The sequence below is a fragment of the Phoca vitulina genome, unplaced genomic scaffold (genome assembly GCF_004348235.1).
Source record: "Phoca vitulina isolate PV1807 unplaced genomic scaffold, GSC_HSeal_1.0 scaffold41, whole genome shotgun sequence".
NCBI classification, from domain to species: Eukaryota; Metazoa; Chordata; class Mammalia; order Carnivora; family Phocidae; genus Phoca; species Phoca vitulina.
Window position 1 is genome coordinate 3,800,830 of NW_022589744.1, and position 19,134 is coordinate 3,819,963.

At 41.3% G+C, this 19,134-nt stretch overlaps 1 protein-coding gene across 1 annotated transcript in view; it reads left to right on the forward strand.

Annotated features, from left to right (window-relative positions):
- The first annotated feature begins 713 nt into the window (after positions 1–713).
- The window catches only part of PSMD12 (proteasome 26S subunit, non-ATPase 12), a 28,243-nt gene continuing 9,822 nt past the window's right edge, over positions 714–19,134 (forward strand). The window contains exons 1-5 of the mRNA XM_032429659.1: positions 714–912; positions 9,232–9,291; positions 9,378–9,506; positions 14,964–15,071; positions 18,130–18,234. Coding sequence (XP_032285550.1) covers positions 805–912; positions 9,232–9,291; positions 9,378–9,506; positions 14,964–15,071; positions 18,130–18,234 — 510 coding nt within the window. The 5' untranslated portion in view covers positions 714–804. The remainder of the gene's footprint in view (positions 913–9,231; positions 9,292–9,377; positions 9,507–14,963; positions 15,072–18,129; positions 18,235–19,134) is intronic.

Genomic DNA, 19,134 nt, shown 5'->3' on the forward strand with positions numbered 1-19,134 from the left:
ATTTGCTTGGGAGGCTAATGTTGACACTTTGACCACATCACACACAACCTCATTCTCACTTTCAAGCATCCTAAACTTTTTAAAAGGGACCTAGATGGTGCGAAGGATAATGAAAACTTGTACGGTCCTTAAAAATTGAAATAACCTCGCATACGTGATCTCGCTTAATGCTCACAAGAGTCCTACAGAGAAAGCCAATAAAATGTCTTTCTAAAGATTCTTCTTATCCACGTAGTAGATTATAGTAAAAATGAAAACAAACAAAAAACTTGTTTTATCACCGAACCGCTGTCATACCTTCTCTTTGAGCTTTGAGAGATGCCACAGATTTAAACCACCAAGATTCTCAACCAGATGAAACTTTAGAACTTTTTTCTTTAGGGTTTATTTCAGCCTGTTCATGCAGAGATGAGAACACTGAGATCCAACAAAAGTTAAGCGACTTGCCTACATTTCTGAAAAATAATATTTCAAAGCAGGAATGTAAGAATATATGGGGCGGTCTATTCTGTTACACTAGTTTTTCTCACCGCCGCAAATTTTGGATGAGAAGTCTGTCACCGAGACAAATCCGGACGTGAGCTGCAGGGGCGAGGTGAACCCCACCCTCAACCCCGCCCCCAACCCCGCCCCCCAGGGCTGTCCGCGGCAGTGCCGGACTGGCGGCCAGCGCACGGGGGCCTCGTGGGGTCCTTCGCGCGGGCTCCCGACGCACTGCCTGAGCGGGTGCGCAGGCGGCTTCCGGTGTGGGTGACGACTGGTGGCCGAAGCAGGGGGACATCAAGGGACGTTCAGGCAGGGACCATGGCGGACGGCGGCTCGGAGCGGGCTGATGGGCGCATCGTCAAGATGGAGGTGGACTACAGCGCCACGGTGGATCAGCGACTGCCCGAGTGCGAGAAGTTGGCCAAGGTGAGGGGAGGCCGGCTGGCTGTTGGCGGGCGCCAAGGGCTGAGTCACGGCGCGGAGCTTGCTTAGGCCTCAGGGGGCCTGCTGGCTGGAGGGCGCGTCCCCCACTGCCTGCCCAGCCCGAGTTGGGCCTGCATGAGTAGGAGGTCCCAGGTCCGCTCCTCGGCGGGAGTATGCTAGTGTATGCAGGTTCCCAAACCCTCCCCAAGACAGATGGCCACTGCCCGGAGGAGTTGGGGCCCCATAGTATTTTTTTACCGTTTCTTGGTACTGTTTAACGTTTACTCTAGCAGTTTCCCAGGGGTTAAGGCCGCTTCAGCGTTCAGGCTAGATCCGAGAGTTGAGTTCTGTTGCCCTTGCTGAATCAGTCTGTGTAGTTGTTTATGGATCATGGGAGGTTCCCTGCCTTTAGCCAGGAGAAGGGTTAGGAAAGTGATAGGGGCGAAGGTGGTTAGCACAGGATCCCTGCCCTTAAGGAGTTCGTATACATCACGAATTAGACGAGTCAGGCATGGTGGTGAGTTTCACACAAGTATAAACGTGCCGCTGGAACACAGAGAAGGAAGCTGTTCGTTCTTACTGGCGGGATAAGGGAAGGTTTTACAGAGAAGTTGACGTTTGTATTGGGCCTTAAAGAAGATTGGGATGGGGAGGAATCGTTCCTGGAGCGGGAACTGCAGAAGTAAAGACAAATTTCACATAACTGCAGGATAACCTCTTTAGGGGAGGTCATGAACAGTGGTTTAGCCCAACTGCTTATCTCCCCTGGAGTAGAAATTTAACTTGATCCTAACATTTATACCCCCCCCCCATGTGCCAGGCAACTTTATGTATCATTTTATATAAGGAAACCAAGGCTTGGAGAGTTTCTTGTGGAACGTTAACAGTTAGTAATAGAACCGGGGATTCAAAACTAGGTTTTGTCTGTAGTGGGTTTGGATGGTTGTTAAATCAACTCCCATCATGGGCTGTTGCTAAGAATCCTTACTCTCAGGCCTCATTAAATTCCTTGATCAATCCAGCCACAAACACTTACTGCTATTCACCTGGGATGCATGTACTAATAGAGTTGTATTTGTCCCTTAAGAAGCTTACTGCATAAGTACATTTAAGTGTAATAAGTTCAGGGACAGGAGGAGTGTCAAATATTACTTCACAGTAATATTTCTTAGAAAGAAACCTTTTCAATACTTCCCTTTTTTCTGATGAAGGATTTAATAGAGCTTTGCAAAAGACAGGGATAGGGAAAGATGATGAAGTTGATACACCTGAATTTCTTAACTTCAGTACTTGATGGAGGGGAGCCATACATTCATCTCTGTACTAACTGGAAGCTAGCGTAAAGAAACATCATGTCTATAAGGGTTGGAAAACACCCATAGTGCCAGGCAGATAACAATTCCTGGCATTTAGTGAGTACTTTCTACAGTGCCAGACACTCTTCTGGGTGCTTGCGTGCATTAGCTCATTTGGTCCTCACCTTAGCCCTATGTGATAGGTATTGTTTTTTTTTTTTTTTTAAAGATTTTATTTATTTGACAGAGAGAGACACAGCGAGAGAGGGAACACAAGCAGGGGGAGTGGGAGAGAGAGAAGCAGGCTTCCCGCTGAGCAGGGAGCCCGATGCAGGGCTCGATCCCAGGACCCTAGGATCATGACCTGAGCCGAAGGCAGACGCTTAACGACTGAGCCACCCAGGCGCCCCGGTATTGTTCTTCTTATCTTACAGACATGAAAACAGTCTAAGAGAAGTTAAGTCACGTGCTCCAAGGTCATACAGCTAGTAAAGTGGTGGAGCCAGGATGCAGACCAAGCAGACTGCTTGTGCTCTCACCATGGTATCCTGCCTAGGGAGCCAAGTGTAATGAAAACCTGAACTTCTGAGCACCTGTCCAGGGAAAGGGGGCAGTAACTCTTCACCTCCAGTTAATCTTTGCCTGTTGGGGATGAAGGCCAAGCCTTGTCAACTCTTCTAATTTGAGGGAGAAACCAGGAATATGGAGGGTTTTTTTTATATGAATTGCCTCAATATTTAGAAACTGGACGCAAATCTGTTTTAAAACACATTTGAGCCAATACCACATAGATCAAACAAAACATATGTACGGCCCAAAGTCAGCCCCTGAACCACCACTTTGGAAGTCATAGATTGCTAGTGTCCAAAGGAAGAAACCATTTGCTTTAAAGAAGTCAGGTATTCCTAAAGCTGAGATCTGGGAGAAAAAAATCTTCCCTTTACCGATTTCTTCTGATAGCCTACTGTCAGTAGTCAGTGCTAGACGTTGTGGGAAGTATAAAGATTATTATTAGACAAAGCTCTTGCCCTCAGATAGCTTATAGGCCAGTAAGAAAAAAAAAATTTCACTGTTACAGTTGTAGTAATCATGTATATGGCATTTATTTAGAACATTGTGGTTAGTTCAAGATGGTTGAAAAGACTTGCAAACTCAAATGCCTTTTTAGGTGTCAAATTGGTAACAAATGTTTCAAACAGGGAATGTTGGGGCCTGTTAAACTAGGTAAAATTAAAGCCATTTGCATTTTTTTTTTTTAAATTCAGTGAGCCAGTGAAACAAAACAAGGCACAGGTATGGATTATTTTTGTGAAGGAGGCAGGTAGAGGGCTGGGGCATGGCAGCGTATAAGCACTTTCGTTCTTGTTCTTTAATGCAAACCCACAATTTTCAACTTTTGGATTAGATGGTTGTCTTACCATCTGGTTAATTTTAAGATTTGTTTCTTTGTTTTGCCTTTTATTTTATTTTGTAAAAGATTTTATTTATTTATTTGACAGAGAGAGAGCGTGTGTGTGCATGCACACACAAGCAGCGGGAGCAGCAGAGGGAGAAGGAGAACCAGGCTCCCTGCTGTGCAGGGAGCCCGATGCGGGACTTGATCCCAGGACTCTGGGATCATGACCTGAGCTGAAGGCAGACGCTTAACCAACTGAGCCACCCAGGCGCCCCTATAGAACACTTTAGCATACATTTTTCAGTGTTTTACTTTGAGCCCATCAATAAAACTAAAGAAAACTTTATTGTTTTTACTTTACTTGTGAGAAAACTAAGGTTCTTGCAGCTTAAGTGGTTTATCCAAGGTCTCAGCAAAGCCAGGTCATGCTCAGGTCTCCTGGCAGCAGGTAGTGTTCTTTTTGCTATATCCTGCGACCTCTTTAAGAGACTTACTTTTGTACTTAAGTCATTTTTTATTTTTTATTTTATTTTATTTTTTAAGATTTTATTTATTTATTTGACAGGTAGAGACATAGCGAGAGAGGGAACACAAGCAAGGGGAGTGGGAGACGGAGAAGCAGGCTTCCCGCCAAGCAGGGAGCCCGATGTGGGGCTCGACCTGAGCCGAAGGCAGACGCTTAACGACTGAGCCACCCAGGCACCCCAGTCATTTTTTATTTTTAATGTGAAAGACAAAATTTATGTGTATAGAAACTTAATAAGAATGTACCCAGTGAGAAAAGCACAGATAGCAGAAACCTTCAAAAGGCAAACTGAAGTCTAGATGTGAGTGGTAAAATTGCCAAATCTAGGCCATTTGAATCTCCTACAATGACCTATGTTTCTGTATCCCAACACTCATGTCACATTCAACAAATAACACCAGTCACTAATATTTATTGCTGTGTACTTTTAAAAAAATATTTAATTAATTTATTTGAGAGAGCACAAGCGGTTGGGGGGTGGGTAGGAGCAGAGGGAGAGAGAGAAGCAGGCTCCCCACTGAGCAGGGAACCTGATGTGGGGCTTGATCCCAGGACCCTGGGATCATGACCTGAGCCGAAGGCAGACGCTTAACGACTGAGCCACCCAGGTGCCCCAGTATTGCTTTAATCCTTACAGCAACCCTGTGCGGCAGGAATTATTATTATGCTCATTTCACTGAAGAGAAAATTAAGGGTCAGAGAGGGTAAGTGTCTTGCCCGAGGTAACACAGTGGTAAGACCTGGCATTTAGACCCAAGCAGTCTGGCTTGCAGAGCCTTTGTTTTTAACCATTACATTCTGACGCTTCTGTGATTGGTATTTGGGGTTGGTGAGATAGTAAGAGTGATACTAGTTCTTGGTAATGATTAGTGCTTCACCCTTGGGGCCTTTTCTGAACTGTAACTATGTAGTACAGAGCAGTTCCTAATACACAGAGGATCACCACCACCTTTCTTGATTATGATATATTTGGTACGTGGGTATTTGGAGATTATTTACATTCTTAAATTGAATATATCCTTTGGTGGTTCTTCTTGTCTTTTCATTTGGTTAGCTGCAGCCCCTTCTTAAGGTTAATATCAAAAATAGGAGGTGAAATGTAAAACAGTTTATTGACTGTTAGCAGCTTGGACAAAGAGACCCCCCCCCCTTTAAGAAATAGGTCCTGTGAAAGCATTGGATTGGCATTAAATTTCAGCTGTTGGCCTTTTTCTTATTTAGGTTGTTTAACAAATGATTAAAAGATTGGATCCATTTAGGAGTTAAAGGACACAAACATACGGAATTTGCAGATACCCAACATGTATTGATGTTGAACAAACTCCTTAGTCGTTTACCTCATTTACAAAGATTATTTTGATGAGAAAAATGAGTCACAAAAGTCACATGTTCTGACGAGTTGGTTTTGATAGCTCTGACCATCTCGTTCCTCTGAGTTGAAAAGCAGGATCGAGGAGGTGGAATTTCAAGAACTGTGTGAAGATAGGAAAGAAAGGAGGAAGATGGTTAGCCATAGCATTGAGCATGGAAGAATGGGAGAAAAAAGTGGGATGTTTAGAGAATTGGGAGTTGTATTTAATGAAGTTGATGGTAGCGTCCCTCAAATCGCACTGAATTGCCAGCCATGTAATTTGTCACATCCTACGTAGTGTGACAGTGAGAATCAGGAATTCTGAGCCCTTAAGGTCATCTGATAGTTCTGGTCATTGTCAATGCATACTATATACAAGTTGGTGCATGGGAAACGATCAAACATGGTCCAGCCCTGAAGGAACTTACAGACCACTTAGGAGGCAAGACATGCATGTTAATAACTGGTACAAGGTATAAAGGGATGTACCATCATATCTACAGAAGCAACATGATGTGCTTTGCCAGGTGCGGAGTGAGCTGGTGCCAGATGCAGAGTGAGCTGCAGTGGTGAACAATATAGACGCATGCAGTCCCTTTTCTTAAAGAATTTACACTGTAGTGAGATGAAGACAGTGTTAAAATAGAAAAGAGTTTGGAGTCATTACAAAGCAGAAAGTCAGGGGGCTTGTGAGTTAAAGAAGGAAGTGCTGACTAACCACTGACTATGGGGAGTTAAATTAAGAATGTGTTCCTGAGGGGCGCCTGGATGGCTCAGTCGTTAAGCATCTGCCTTCGGCTCAGGTCATGATCCCAGGGTCCTGAGATCAAGCCCCGCATTGGGCTCCCTGCTTGGCAGGAAGCCTGCTTCTCCCTCTCCCACTCCCCCTGCTTGTGTTCCCTCTCTCGCTGTGTCTCTCTCTCTGTGTCAAATAAATAAATAAAATCTTAAAAAAAAAAAAAAAGAATGCCTTCCTGAGAAGGTGACCACTAATGTTCTGTTGATACCTAGAGCCCATGGCTCTAGAGTGCTATGTGATTCCTTCACACATAGAGTGCAATTCTTTAAAACCCATACTCTGGGGGCACCCCGGTGGCTCAGTTGGTGAAGCGTCTGCCTTCCGCTCAGGTCATGATCCCAGAGTCCTGGGATCGAGCCCAGCATTGGGCTCTCCCTCTCCCTGTGGTCTCTTACTTTGTCTTTCAAATAAATAAAATCTTAAAAAAAAAAAACTTCTGAATTAAAATACCATAAACTATACTCTGTTGATTATAGTCACATGACTAATAGTAATTGCAAAAATGACAGGTGACCATTAATGAACAGTATTTTGCATTTTAACTTTTTTTGCGCTACATTTGTTGCCAGATAGTAACCATTTCCCTAATGGAAATTACTTTGATGGAAGCAAAGGTGTGATTTAAACTAATTACATTTTGGTGTCATGGAGGGAACATTGGGCCAGGAGGCAAGAGCCCTGGGTTCTGGTTCTGCTGATAAGTTTTGTGGCTGAGCTGTTTGGTCCTTAGTCTTTTTATAGTCTAAAATGAGGTGATCGGATTAAGTAATCTTCCTCTTTACAGTTCTAAGATTCTTTGATCTTTTATGATTTATTAGCCTTTAACTTTGAAGAATTTATGGATTTGTTCTTTGTTCTTTTCCTCTGATGGACATTTAGTCAGCATTCATGGTACACATGAATCTATAGAATTTGCAGAACTGATACTCCCCCTTTGCATAGGAAACATCGTTACAATGCTAGTAATCATATGTTTCAGATTTAATTATAGTAATCATAGATTTCAGAGTTAAAGTTCAAATAATGGCTGTACAGTACATATTTTTTGCTCCATAGAAAATTCACAGTTTAAACGTTATCTTGGAAAATATGGAAAGAATATTTTGAAAAGTCGAAACATTATTTGTATCCTTAATTCAAAAACTGTTTCTTTCATCAATAAAAGAGTAGTACTCATATACTATCCATACATGTCATTAAAATAAGTTTCAGGGCACCTGGCTGGCTCACTTGGTGGTGCATGTGGCTCTTGATCTTGGGGTTGTGAGTTTGAGCCCCACATTGGGTGTAGAGATACTTAACAATGAAATCTTTTTTAAAAAGTAAATATAAATAGTAATAAATTTCATTTATAGTTAGAAAACCAATTTCAAAATAAAACCCTCCTCATCACTTCTAATTCATTCACTGTTATTAATACCAATATCTTAAGTACGTTCAATTTTTTTTTGCTGTGGGCTGGTTTTGTGTTTATCACAATGTGGTTTGTTTTGGTTTTGGGTTTTTTTTCCCTTAGATTTTATTTATTTTTTTGAGAGAGACTGAGAGTGAGAGAACGATCCCAGGACCCCGAGATCATGACCCAAGCCAAAGGCAGACAGACGCTCAACCAACTGAGCCACCCAGGCGCCCCACAATGTGTGCTTTTTTTTTTTTAAAGATTTTATTTATTTATTTGAGAGAGAGGGAATGAGACAGAGAGAGAGAGCATGAGAGGGGGGAGGATCAGAGGGAGAAGCAGACTCCCTGCTGAGCAGTGAGTCCGATGCGGGACTCGATCCCGGAATTCCAGGATCATGACCTGGGCCGAAGGCAGTCGCTTAACCAACTGAGCCACCCAGGCGCCCACAATGTGTGCTTCTTAATAGGATAGCTTATTTTAGTCCTGATATATTATCATTTAGGTTTATATCATTTGGATTTTGTTATTCCCATTTCCTAATGTGCACCCCAGAAAAAATATTTTATTTTTGCATATGAGAGATAGAGGCTGTTGTCAGTTGACAAAAAGGGGTATTCCATTTGGATCAGTATCTGCTTAAAAGTGGGACCTTTGGGGTGCCTGGGTGGCCCAGTTGGTTAAGTGGCTGCCTTCAGCTCAGGTCATGGGATCGAGCCCCACATCGGGCTCCCTGCTTGGCGGCAAGTCTGCTTCTCCCTCTTCCTCTGCCTCTCCCCCTGCTTGTGAACTCTCACTCTCTTTCTCTGTCAAATAAATAAATAAAAATCTTTAAAAAAAAAAAAGTGTGACCTTTGGCATACCGTGTATGGATATTCTCAGGTGGTCTTTATTTCCTTTAAGCACAATTATAATTTACTTTAAAAGTCATTGAAGAATTAGGGGCTCCTGGCTGGCTCAGTTGGCAGAGCATGCGACTCTTGATCTCGGGGTTGTGGGTTTAAGCCCCACTCTGGGCATAGAGCTTACTTTAAAAAAAAAAAAAAAGTCATTGAAAAATTTCTTGTCTTTTCACCACCAAATATCCTTTACGTTTTTCCTCGAAACTTCATGTTTTAAAGTATTTGTTATGGTGACGTCATAAAAAAATCGTTCTTTTTCTCCATTTTTATTCTTCAAAGACACGTGAGTGCCACTTAGAGTCTCAGTTCAGAACAAGAGAATCTGGTTACCACACTGAGTTGATCATTTAGAATCCAAAATGACTTTTTTTCAGGTGTTAAATCATTGTTCTATATTCAGTTTCTCTTAGGCATTTTGAAATGTTAAAAACAGCTTGTGGGCCCTACTTTAGGAACCACTGACTTAGGGAGTCCACAGGAAAAGCAAGCACTACCAAGAGGAGAAAACCAAACAATAGTAGTGGGGGTGGCCCTTTTCCTCTAAAATGGATTTTTTTTTCTTTTCTGTGTCAGAAACATCTCATTTTAGACTAGTTTATTTGGTTTTGTGTTGGTGATAGTGTTTTCATTCTTCATTTTTATCTTTTGTTTTAGGAAGGAAGACTTCAAGAAGTCATTGAAACCCTTCTCTCTTTGGAGAAACAGACCCGCACTGTGAGTAGATTATAGTGAAAACCTCAATTATCATTAATTTCATTTAACTGTGCTCCATTAACTTCAGTATATTTTCATTCTTACAGGCTTCTGATATGGTGTCTACATCCCGCATCTTAGTTGCAGTAGTGAAGATGTGCTATGAGGCTAAAGAATGGGATTTACTTAATGAAAATATTATGCTTTTGTCAAAAAGACGGAGTCAGTTAAAACAAGTGAGTTCATGAGTACATTTGCATTTAAATTAGGACTTTAGAAAACCGTTCTATGAATTTGTTTTAAATTTACTGTTAAATCAGCATTACATTCCAGACAGTTTTTAAAAATTATGTCCATATTTTCATGTCAGCTGTTTTTATGTTTTTTTCTTCTAGTTTTTATATATTTGAATATTTTTACAAAATTGTGCTGAGTGTTGGTGCAGCTTTGTTCTGTTTCCATGTGGCTCCACGTCTTCGTGTTTATTTTTTAAAAAGATTTATTTAAGAGAGAGAGAGCATGCGCACACGCCCTAGCATGTGGGGTGGATGGGGGAGGGAGAGGGAGTGAGAGAATCTCAAGCAGACTCCTGCTGAGTGCAGAGCCTGGTGGATCTCACAACCCTGAGATCATGACCTGAGCCCAAATCATTATTAATTATTTTTTAAAGATTTTTATTTATTTATTGAGAGAGATAATGATAGAGAGCATGAGAGTGGGGAGAGTCAGAGGGAGAAGCAGATGCCCCGCTGAGCAGGGAGCCCGATGCGGGACTCGATCCCGGGACTCCAGGGTCATGACCTGAGCTGAAGGCAGTTGCTTAAACAACTGAGCCACCCAGGCGTGCATCATGTTTATTATTTTAAATGATTGTGTACAATCCATCAAATTGATAATCTGTAATTTATATAGTTATGTCTTTTATTAAATATTTAATATTTAACTTATTCTGAGGCCATTTTTCAGACATTATTTTGACTAATTTTGTTTAAAGACTATGTTCTCATTTGGTGTTTTGGGGAAACTAGATTTTCTTTACTGTTTTCCCTGTTTTTTGCTTGAGTTGTTGTGGTTGTTGTTTTTTAGTAAACTCTATGCCCAACATGGGGCTCAAACCTGTGACCCCATGATCAAGAGTCACATGCTCACTGACTGAGCCAGCTGGGCGCCCCATTCTATTTGAGGTATTTAAATGATTCTCTGTACAAGTAGATTCCACTTGTCATTTATATCTCATCTTTAAAATGCTGTTCCCTGAGTAGTTTCCAGGTTTTTCTTTTTTGCTTTCAAATAAAGGTATTAACATAAAACAGGGTAGTAGTGGAACCAAAAACAGAAATATGGTGCTCTTGTTGAAATCTCATCTTATTAATTAGTTTACTGCTGAAGTGAACCTAGTGTTAGAGTGGGTTAAATTACTTTTTGCAAAAAACAAATTGTTTTTCTCCTTTTTTTTTTTTTAGATAAGTTTACATGCATATAATTCGTGCTATCTAAATCTCCCTCCCTCTCTCTTGGGGTTGTGAGTTTGAGCCCCACGTTGGGTGTAGAGATTACTTAAAAATAAGATCTAAAAAAAGGGGTGCCTGGGTGGCTCAGTCGTTAAGCGTCTGCCTTCGGCTCAGGTCACGAGCCCAGGGTCCTGGGATCGAGCCCCACGTTGGGCTTCCCTACTCAGCGGGAAGCCTGCTTCTCCCTCTCCCACTCCCCCTGCTTGTGTTCCCTCTCTCACTGTCTCTCTCTCTCTCTGTCAAATAAATAAATAAAATCTTAAAAAAAAATCTAAAAAAGTGCTCGCTTCGGCAGCACATATACTAAAAAAAGTCTAAAAAAAAATTAATAGATTTGAGGCAGTCCAGTATATATGAATGAAATTCGTTTAAATATGCCTTTTACTGCTCAGTTCTGTGGTGCGAGAGACCATCATAGAGTCGGCTGAGAGACTGGCATAGATGAACCATTGTCTTCCTCTGATTTTCTTTTTTTAAGATTTTATTTATTTATTTGACAGAGACACAGCGAGAGAGGGAACACAAGCAGGGGGAGTGGGAGAGGGAGAAGCACGCTTCCCGCCGAGCAGGGAGCCCGACACGGGGCTCGATCCCAGGACCCTGGGTTCATGACCTGAGCCGAAGGCAGACGCTTAACGACTGAGCCATCCAGGCGCCCCTTCCTCTGATTTTCTAAGAGGTTTGCTTTCTGTAGGACAATTTGGAAAGGGCTGCTTATTTATTTGTCTTGAGGCAACCTGGGTTATAAACAAAAATATGTGTTTTATATCGTACTGGTACCATTCAAAGCACATATCCAAAAATACAGTTTATTAATAGAGTCATAACATTTTAGAGCTCGTAGGAGGGGACTGTTCACCTCTGTTGTTTTTCTGATTGAGAAACTGACATTTATATGTAAGACTCTTGGAATGTGAAGAAATGTGCCAGGTAACCTCTAGTTCAGTGCACAGTATAAATCACAAGTAACGGTAGTACCTCTTTAGCAAGGTGATTTGTTTTTTTAAAAGTTACACACATAGGGGCCCCTGGGTGGTGCATTCGGTTGAACGGCTGACTCTGGATTTCGGCTCAGGTCATGATCTCGGGGTCGTGGGATAGAACCCTGTGTCAGACTCTGCACTCAGCGTGGAGTCGCTTGTCCCTCTCCCTCTGCTCCTCCCCCAGTCTGCTCTCTCTCTAAAAAATAAATAAATAAAATCTTAAAAAAAAAAAAAGTTACACAGCAGTATATAGTGAATGACATAGAACAGTGAGTGGCCCTAGGAGACATGAAAGGAGGAAGAGAGGGTTTTGATTAGGTTTGTCAGGGAGGCTTGCTGGAGAAAGAAGAGTTGGAGGCAGTCTTGCAGCTGGCTAATGGCAGGACCATGACTGCAGTGGGGTTCCTCTTTTCGCTGTGACATGTCTCCTTAGCTCTGGAAAGTGCTTAAGGACACAAAATGTGCCTCTCCTTTTCCCATAATTACTTTTTACCTAAAACTTTTCTTTTTGCCCTACCAGACTTAGAAAGTAATGATTTTCTTAAAATAACCTTTTCTAGAGTGCTTAAAATTAATGGTTTCTAATTCACTGTCTGTCACTTGAGCCCAGGGGGTAAGCCTCACTCCAGCCATGACTTACCTAATGACCTGTATTTTTTTCAAGGAACAGCAGGATGTTCGCTTACCATTAGAATATTGATGTAATTGTTTCGTTTTGTTTTTCTTGTACCCCATCTGATTTCTGTTAATGTAGTTTTTGCACAGCTTTTAGAATTACTAAGTTGTACGCCCTTCTAGAAATCATGGTTATAATTAGTGTTAGAGGGATCATTTTTTGAGATACAAGGTGTCCCAGAGCCTTGCACTTATTGAAAGAGTTCTATTTGGGGCACCTGGGTGGCTCAGATGGTTAAGCGTCTGCCTTCGTCTCAGGTCATGATCCCAGGGTCCTGGGATCGAGTCCCGCATCGGGCTCCCTGTTCAGCGGGGAGCCTGCTTCTCCCTCTGCCTCTCTCTCTCTCTGTCTCTTATGAATAAATAAATAAAATATTTTAAAAAAATAAATAATTTTAAAAAAAAGAGTTCTATTTTATTTTATTTTATTAATTAATTAATTTATTTATTTTTTAAAAAGAGTTCTATTTTAAAATAAAACCTTCGTTTTCTGGAACTCCTGTGTCTCTGAACAGCCAATTTTTCAGATAATTAGAAGTTCAACCTTAGCTATATGAATACTGTTTTTCAAGGAAATGTTTGCAGGATATACCATGGGATTTTTTTTTTCCAGCTTGATTGAGGTATAATTGACAGAAGGTATTCTGTTTACTTTTCTGCTATCTTAAACAAAATATGCATTTTCTTGATGACAAAGAGTCCTAATTATTATTCTCAATGATTATGATAATTGATAATGCTGTTCAGAATCTGTGTTAGAGGTTGCAGACTACAGGCCACGACCAAATCCCACCTGCCGGCTTTGTAAATAAAGTTTTTGTGCGTAGCCACCCTTTCGTTATACATTGTCTGGCAGCTTTGTAGTTACAAAGGCGGAGTTGACTTCTTGCCCCAGAGACCCTGTGGCCCACAGAGTTTAAAATATTTACTATGTAAATATTTACCAAAATTTACCAAAATGTTTTGCTGACCCCTGACCTAGATAATAGAATGTTACAGAATGCTGGAGGTGAGGAACCTGGGCAGGGGATACATGACCATCAATGTCATACTTTATTGAGGGGAGTATGGGTGACTGTGGCTTCTCCTCCCCACCCAGGCGATGGAACTACTTAAGCTCTGCCTCTGCCGCTGACTCTTTTCTTCAGTCACAGTATCCGCTGGCTGTGGCTTTCTTGTGTTCACAGCCGCTGTTGAACTCTGCTTTTCTCTTCTCTTCTCTTCCCTTCCCCCTTTTGTCTTTTGCGACTTCTTCTATGCTTTTTTGCTTGGCTCCAAAAAAAGGTAGTTATGATTTTATTCATTTATTTGAGGGACACAGAGACCATAAGCGGAGAGACAAAGAAGCAGACTCCCTGCTGGGCAGGGAGCCTGATGCGGGGCTCGATCCCAGGACCCTGAGATCATGACCTGAGCTGAAGGCAGACACTGAACCAACTAAGCCACCCAGGTGCCCCATCTAGGAAGCCTTCTAGTAGACATTCTCAAACACCCCTTTTTGTGTAATCAGTTCACTGTTTGTAGTGGAGAGGGTAAAGTCTTTCATCTGAGGTTCTTCTAACCTTTTTGAGTTTATTACTAGGTGTTCAGTACTTCTTAGTTATCAGAGACTTTTTTTTTAAAGATTTTATTTATTTGAGAGAGAGAAAGAGACAGAGCATGAGCAGGGGGGAGGGGCAAAAGCAGGCTCCCCGATGAGCAGCAGGGAGCCCAGTGCAGGGCTGTATCCCAGGACCCTGGGATCGTGACCTGAGCTGAAGGCAGACGCTTAATGACTGAGCCACCCAGGTGCCTCCTATCAGAGACATTTGGAAAAAAAAATTCTTTTTAAGATTTTATTTATTTATTTGACAGAGAGCACAAGCAAGGGGAGAGGCAGAGGGAGAAGCAGGCTTCCCGCGGAGCAGGGAGCCCGACACGGAGCTCAATCCCAGGACCCTGGGATCACAACCTGAGCCAAAGTCAGTTGCTTAACGAGCTGAGCCACCCAGGCGCCCTATGAATTTTTTTTTTTTTTTTTAAGCAAGCTCTACACCCAACTTGGGGCTTAAACTCACAACCCTGAGATCAAGAGTTGCATGCTCTACCAACTAAGTCAGCCAAGCACTCCTTATGTTTTTTTTGTTTTGTTTTGTTTTAAGATTTTATTTATTGGGGCGCCTGGGTGGCTCAGTTGTTAAGCATCTGCCTTCTGCTCAGGTCATGATCCTGGGGTCCTGGGGTCCTGGGATTGAGCCCCACATCGGACTTCCTGCTTGGCAGGAAGCCTGCTTCTCCCTCTCCCACTCCCCCTGCTTGTATTCCCTCTCTCGCTGCCTCTCTCTCTGTCAGATAACTTTGACAGAGAGCGACACAGCGAGACTGAACAACCCAGGCGCCCTGCTCCTTATGTTTTTTAATAGGCATTTCCATTTCTAGAATTGCTTGGGAAGACTAGATTTGAACATAGCTCTTCCATCAATGAAATACTTCCTTTTTAACTATATGAGGAATGAATCTTACTTACGAATGGTTATTATTGTAGGCTGTTGCAAAAATGGTTCAACAGTGCTGTACTTACGTTGAGGAAATCACAGACCTTCCAATCAAACTTCGATTAATTGATACCCTACGAATGGTTACAGAAGGAAAGGTAAGTTTTCCATTGGCGTAACTCACAGTGGAAAGTCCTGTCTTTTCTGTATTCAGAGATTCTTACGTAGACGTATCAATAGGTATGTATATATTTTTTAAGATGACAAAATAGATTATCACCTTCATTCAACCATTATCTTTGTACATTTCCTTCTAGTATCTTTGCATATATAAACGAATTTATTTATTTATATATTAAAGATTTTATTTTTAAGTAATCTCTGCACCCACCGTGGGGCTCGAACCAATGACCTGGAGATCATGAGTCACATGTTCTTCCGACTGAGCCAGCCAGGCACCCCCAAATGAATATATTTAAATAGTGGCAGTTTTTTTTTTTTTTTTTTTTTTTAAAGATTTTACTTATTTGACAGAGAGAGACACAGCGAGAGGGGGAACACAAGCCGGGGGAGTGGGAGAGGCAGAAGCAAGCTTCCCGCTGAGCAGGGAGCCCGATGTAGGGCTCAATCCCAGGACCCTGGGATCCTGACCTGAGCCAAAGGCAGACGCTTAACAACTGAGCCACCCAGGCGCCCCAGTGGCAGTCTTGACCAACTGAGCCACCCAGGCGCCCCCAGTGGCAGTCTTGATATATACAGATTTTTCTAGGAATTAGTGATCTTACCCCAAATTTACATGTGGTAACAATGAATCCAAGATAAAGCTAATTCTTCACCCTAGCTTAGATCTGCTTGAGAAATCTATGCTTGGGATAGCTAAGGTTTCACTCTACTATTTAACATAATAGTTCTATTATTTTAATTATTATATTTAATTATTATTATTATTATTATTTATTTATTATTATTTTTAACTGCCTGGCTGGCTCAGTTAGTAGGGCAACTTGACTCTTGATCTTGGAGTTTGAGTTTGAGCCCCGTGTTGGGTGTACAGCTTACTTTAAAAAAAAAAAAAAAAAAAGATTAATAGCATAGTCACAGTGTAAGTTTAATTTTCAAAATTTCACTGTCTTGCCAGAATCCATTTGTATTTCTTTTGATCCCTTCTTTCTCCTAATTTTATGTTTCTCTAAAAAGGACAAGTATGAAATGGTGACTGAGGTAAATATATTTTTTTTCTAGACAGATTTTTGTCATCTGAGGATAAAAACTTAGCTTATATTTATTAGGTCTTTGTCACTTCAGTAAAATTTTTTCAAAGATTTTATTTTATTTTTTTAAGATTTATTTATTTTGGGGCACCTGGGTGGCTCAGTCGTTAAGCGTCTGCCTTCGGCTCAGGTCATGATCCCAGGGTCCTGGGATCGAGCCCCGCATCGGGCTCCCTGCTCAGCGGGAAGCCTGCTTCTCCCTCTCCCACTCCCCCTGCTTGTGTTCCCTCTCTTGCTCTCTTTCTGTCAAAAAAAAAAATAAAATCTTTAAAAAAAAAAAAAAAAAAAAAAATAAGATTTATTTATTTTAGGGGCGCCTGGGTGGCTCAGTCGTTAAGCGTCTGCCTTCAGCTCCGGTCATGATCCCAGGGTCTTGGGATCGAGCCCCACATCGGGCTCCCTGTTCTGCGGGAAGCCTGCTTCTCCCTCTCCCACTCCCCCTGCTTGTGTTCCCTCTCTCGCTGTGTCTCTCTCTGTCAAATAAATAAAATCTTAAAAAAAAAAAAAAAAGGTTTATTTATTTTAGAGAGAGTGTGCGGGGTTGGGGGGGTGGCGAGGAAGAGAGAATCTTGAGCAGACTCCCCACGAATGTGGAGCTCAACATGGGGCTCAGTCTCATGACCCTGAGATCATGACCTGAGCCAAAATCAAGAGTCAGATGCTCACCCAGCTGAGCCACCGAGGCGCCCCAAGATTTTATTTTTTTAAGTAATCTCTACACCCAACATGGGGCTTGAACCTGCAACCCTGAGAACACCGTTCTTTGCCTCCTCAAAGAGAGCCATCATAAAAAGAGTCACTGTGCTGTGTCTTGACTCTTAATTTCGGCTCAGGTCACAGTCTCAGGATCATGAGATCCAGCCCCATGTTGGGCTCCCTGCTGAGTAGGGGTCTGCTTGAGATTCTCTCTCTTTCCCTCTGTCCCTCCCCCCACCCCACCCCCACTCGTGCCCATGCTCTCTTTTTCTAAAATAAATAAATCCTTAAAAAAAAAGGAAAGAAAGACATGGGACATTTAGGAAAGTGAAAGTAGTTTGTTATTCTTAGAAGTTAAGGTTTTGGGGGTGGAGTGGGGAAAGGGGTTGCTGCAGAACAAAGGCTAAAGGGGTAAGCAAGCCTAAGCAGCATGAAAATTAGTTCCCTAGACTCCATTAGGCTATAGTTATATTTTTGATGTTTAATTTGTTGGAAATTATAAATCCACTAACATTACTTATATCTGCAAAAAATGCTGATAACTTTAACAAGATCAAATATTTTTATTTTATTATTTTTTTAAAATAAGCTCTACACCCAATGTGGGGCTTGAACTTATGACCCCAAGATCAAGAGTCACATGCTCTACCAACTGAGCCAGCCAGACACCCTTCAAATAATTCTTTTAAAGGCACTGTTCTATTTTCTGTACTATTTAATGTAGCTTATGGTTCTGTTATTCATTAAACACAATGATTTCATATTTAGGCTCTTGAAGCAAAGCTACAAAATATGGATTATATTTCATAGAGACCTTTTCTTAAAAATTATGTGATTGTGGGGTGCCTCGGTGGCTCAGTTGGTCATGTCCAACTCTTGATTTTGGCTCAGGCCATGATCTCAGGGTCATGAGATCGAGCCCTGAGTCAGGTTCTGCATTCAGCGGGGAGTCTGCTCTAGATTCTCTCTCTCCCTCTCCCCCTCCTCCCTGGGCATGCATGCATGAGCATGTGTGTGCTCGCACGCACACTCTCTTTCTCTCTCTGAAAGGAATAAATTAAAAAAAATTTCGTGATTGTGAAATGTAAAATGTCACACAGCTATATTTGTACATGGAGTTAGATAAAGTGCACAATAACTGCAGGATAAGTACTGTTAGGCTTAGTTTGAATAATAGTTCAACTCTATCTTTAAAATGTTAACACATTTCCATGGGAATTTTGATAATATAAATTTCTCATATTTGTAGATTTATGTTGAAATTGAGCGTGCTCGACTGACTAAAACATTAGCAACTATAAAAGAGCAAAACGGTGACGTGAAAGAGGCTGCCTCCATTTTACAGGAGTTACAGGTAAGGAGTTGTGTTTAGAAGTGAAAATCTTTATATTTAGTCAGCAGTATTTCTTGTGGAAGTAGCTTATTTTGACACCTTATCACTTTTTCAAAAACACCAAGACTAAAAGTGAGTACAGGGAAGCGTAAGGTTGATATTCAGGTGTCTGAAAACTATGTCATTAGGGTCGTGACTAACTGCTAAAAAAAGTTTTGAAGAAAAGGTAAAATTGATGCGTTAGTCTTGATTTTGTGCTATTTGAAAATTTTCATTCTCTTTAGAACGTAAATAAAATTAGTAATTCATGTACTATGTATGCCTTAGGGATTTGCTGTTAATCATTAGCTTCCTTCTAAATGAATATTTGATTGATGGTCAATTTCTAGGCTAAATTGTTTTCACAAAGAAAAATTGCCTCATAATTTGCCATGTTTCAGGACAAATTTAAGAGAGATCTTAAAATGAGACATCAATGAACTAAGAAATCTGAGAAAAGCCATAGACGCACTCACTCAAAATTTTCCTAATAATTTTGGTCCATCAAGTTTTCCACATTAAATTAAATTGCTTCAGTCATGTGCCATTTTAGCTAAAGGAAGGGAAAAAATAACACTGAGGGGATCCTGTGTGCTATGCATTGTTTTTGTTGTTTTTTTTAACCATGTCCTGTGTTCTCTATACATTTTATCTTCTTCACCGTTCATATACAATACTATTTTTATCCCCATTTTTCTGCCAAGGAAACTGAAACTCAAAGGGATTAAGTAATGTGCCTAATAAGTCATTGCCAAGAAGTGGAGTTCAGATTCATACTAGTTCTGTTTGGCTTCAGACTTCTTTTCTTCTTTTTAATTAAAAGACTTTATTTTTTAGAGCAGTTTTAGGTTCACAACAAAGTTGAGTGGCAAGTACAGAAAG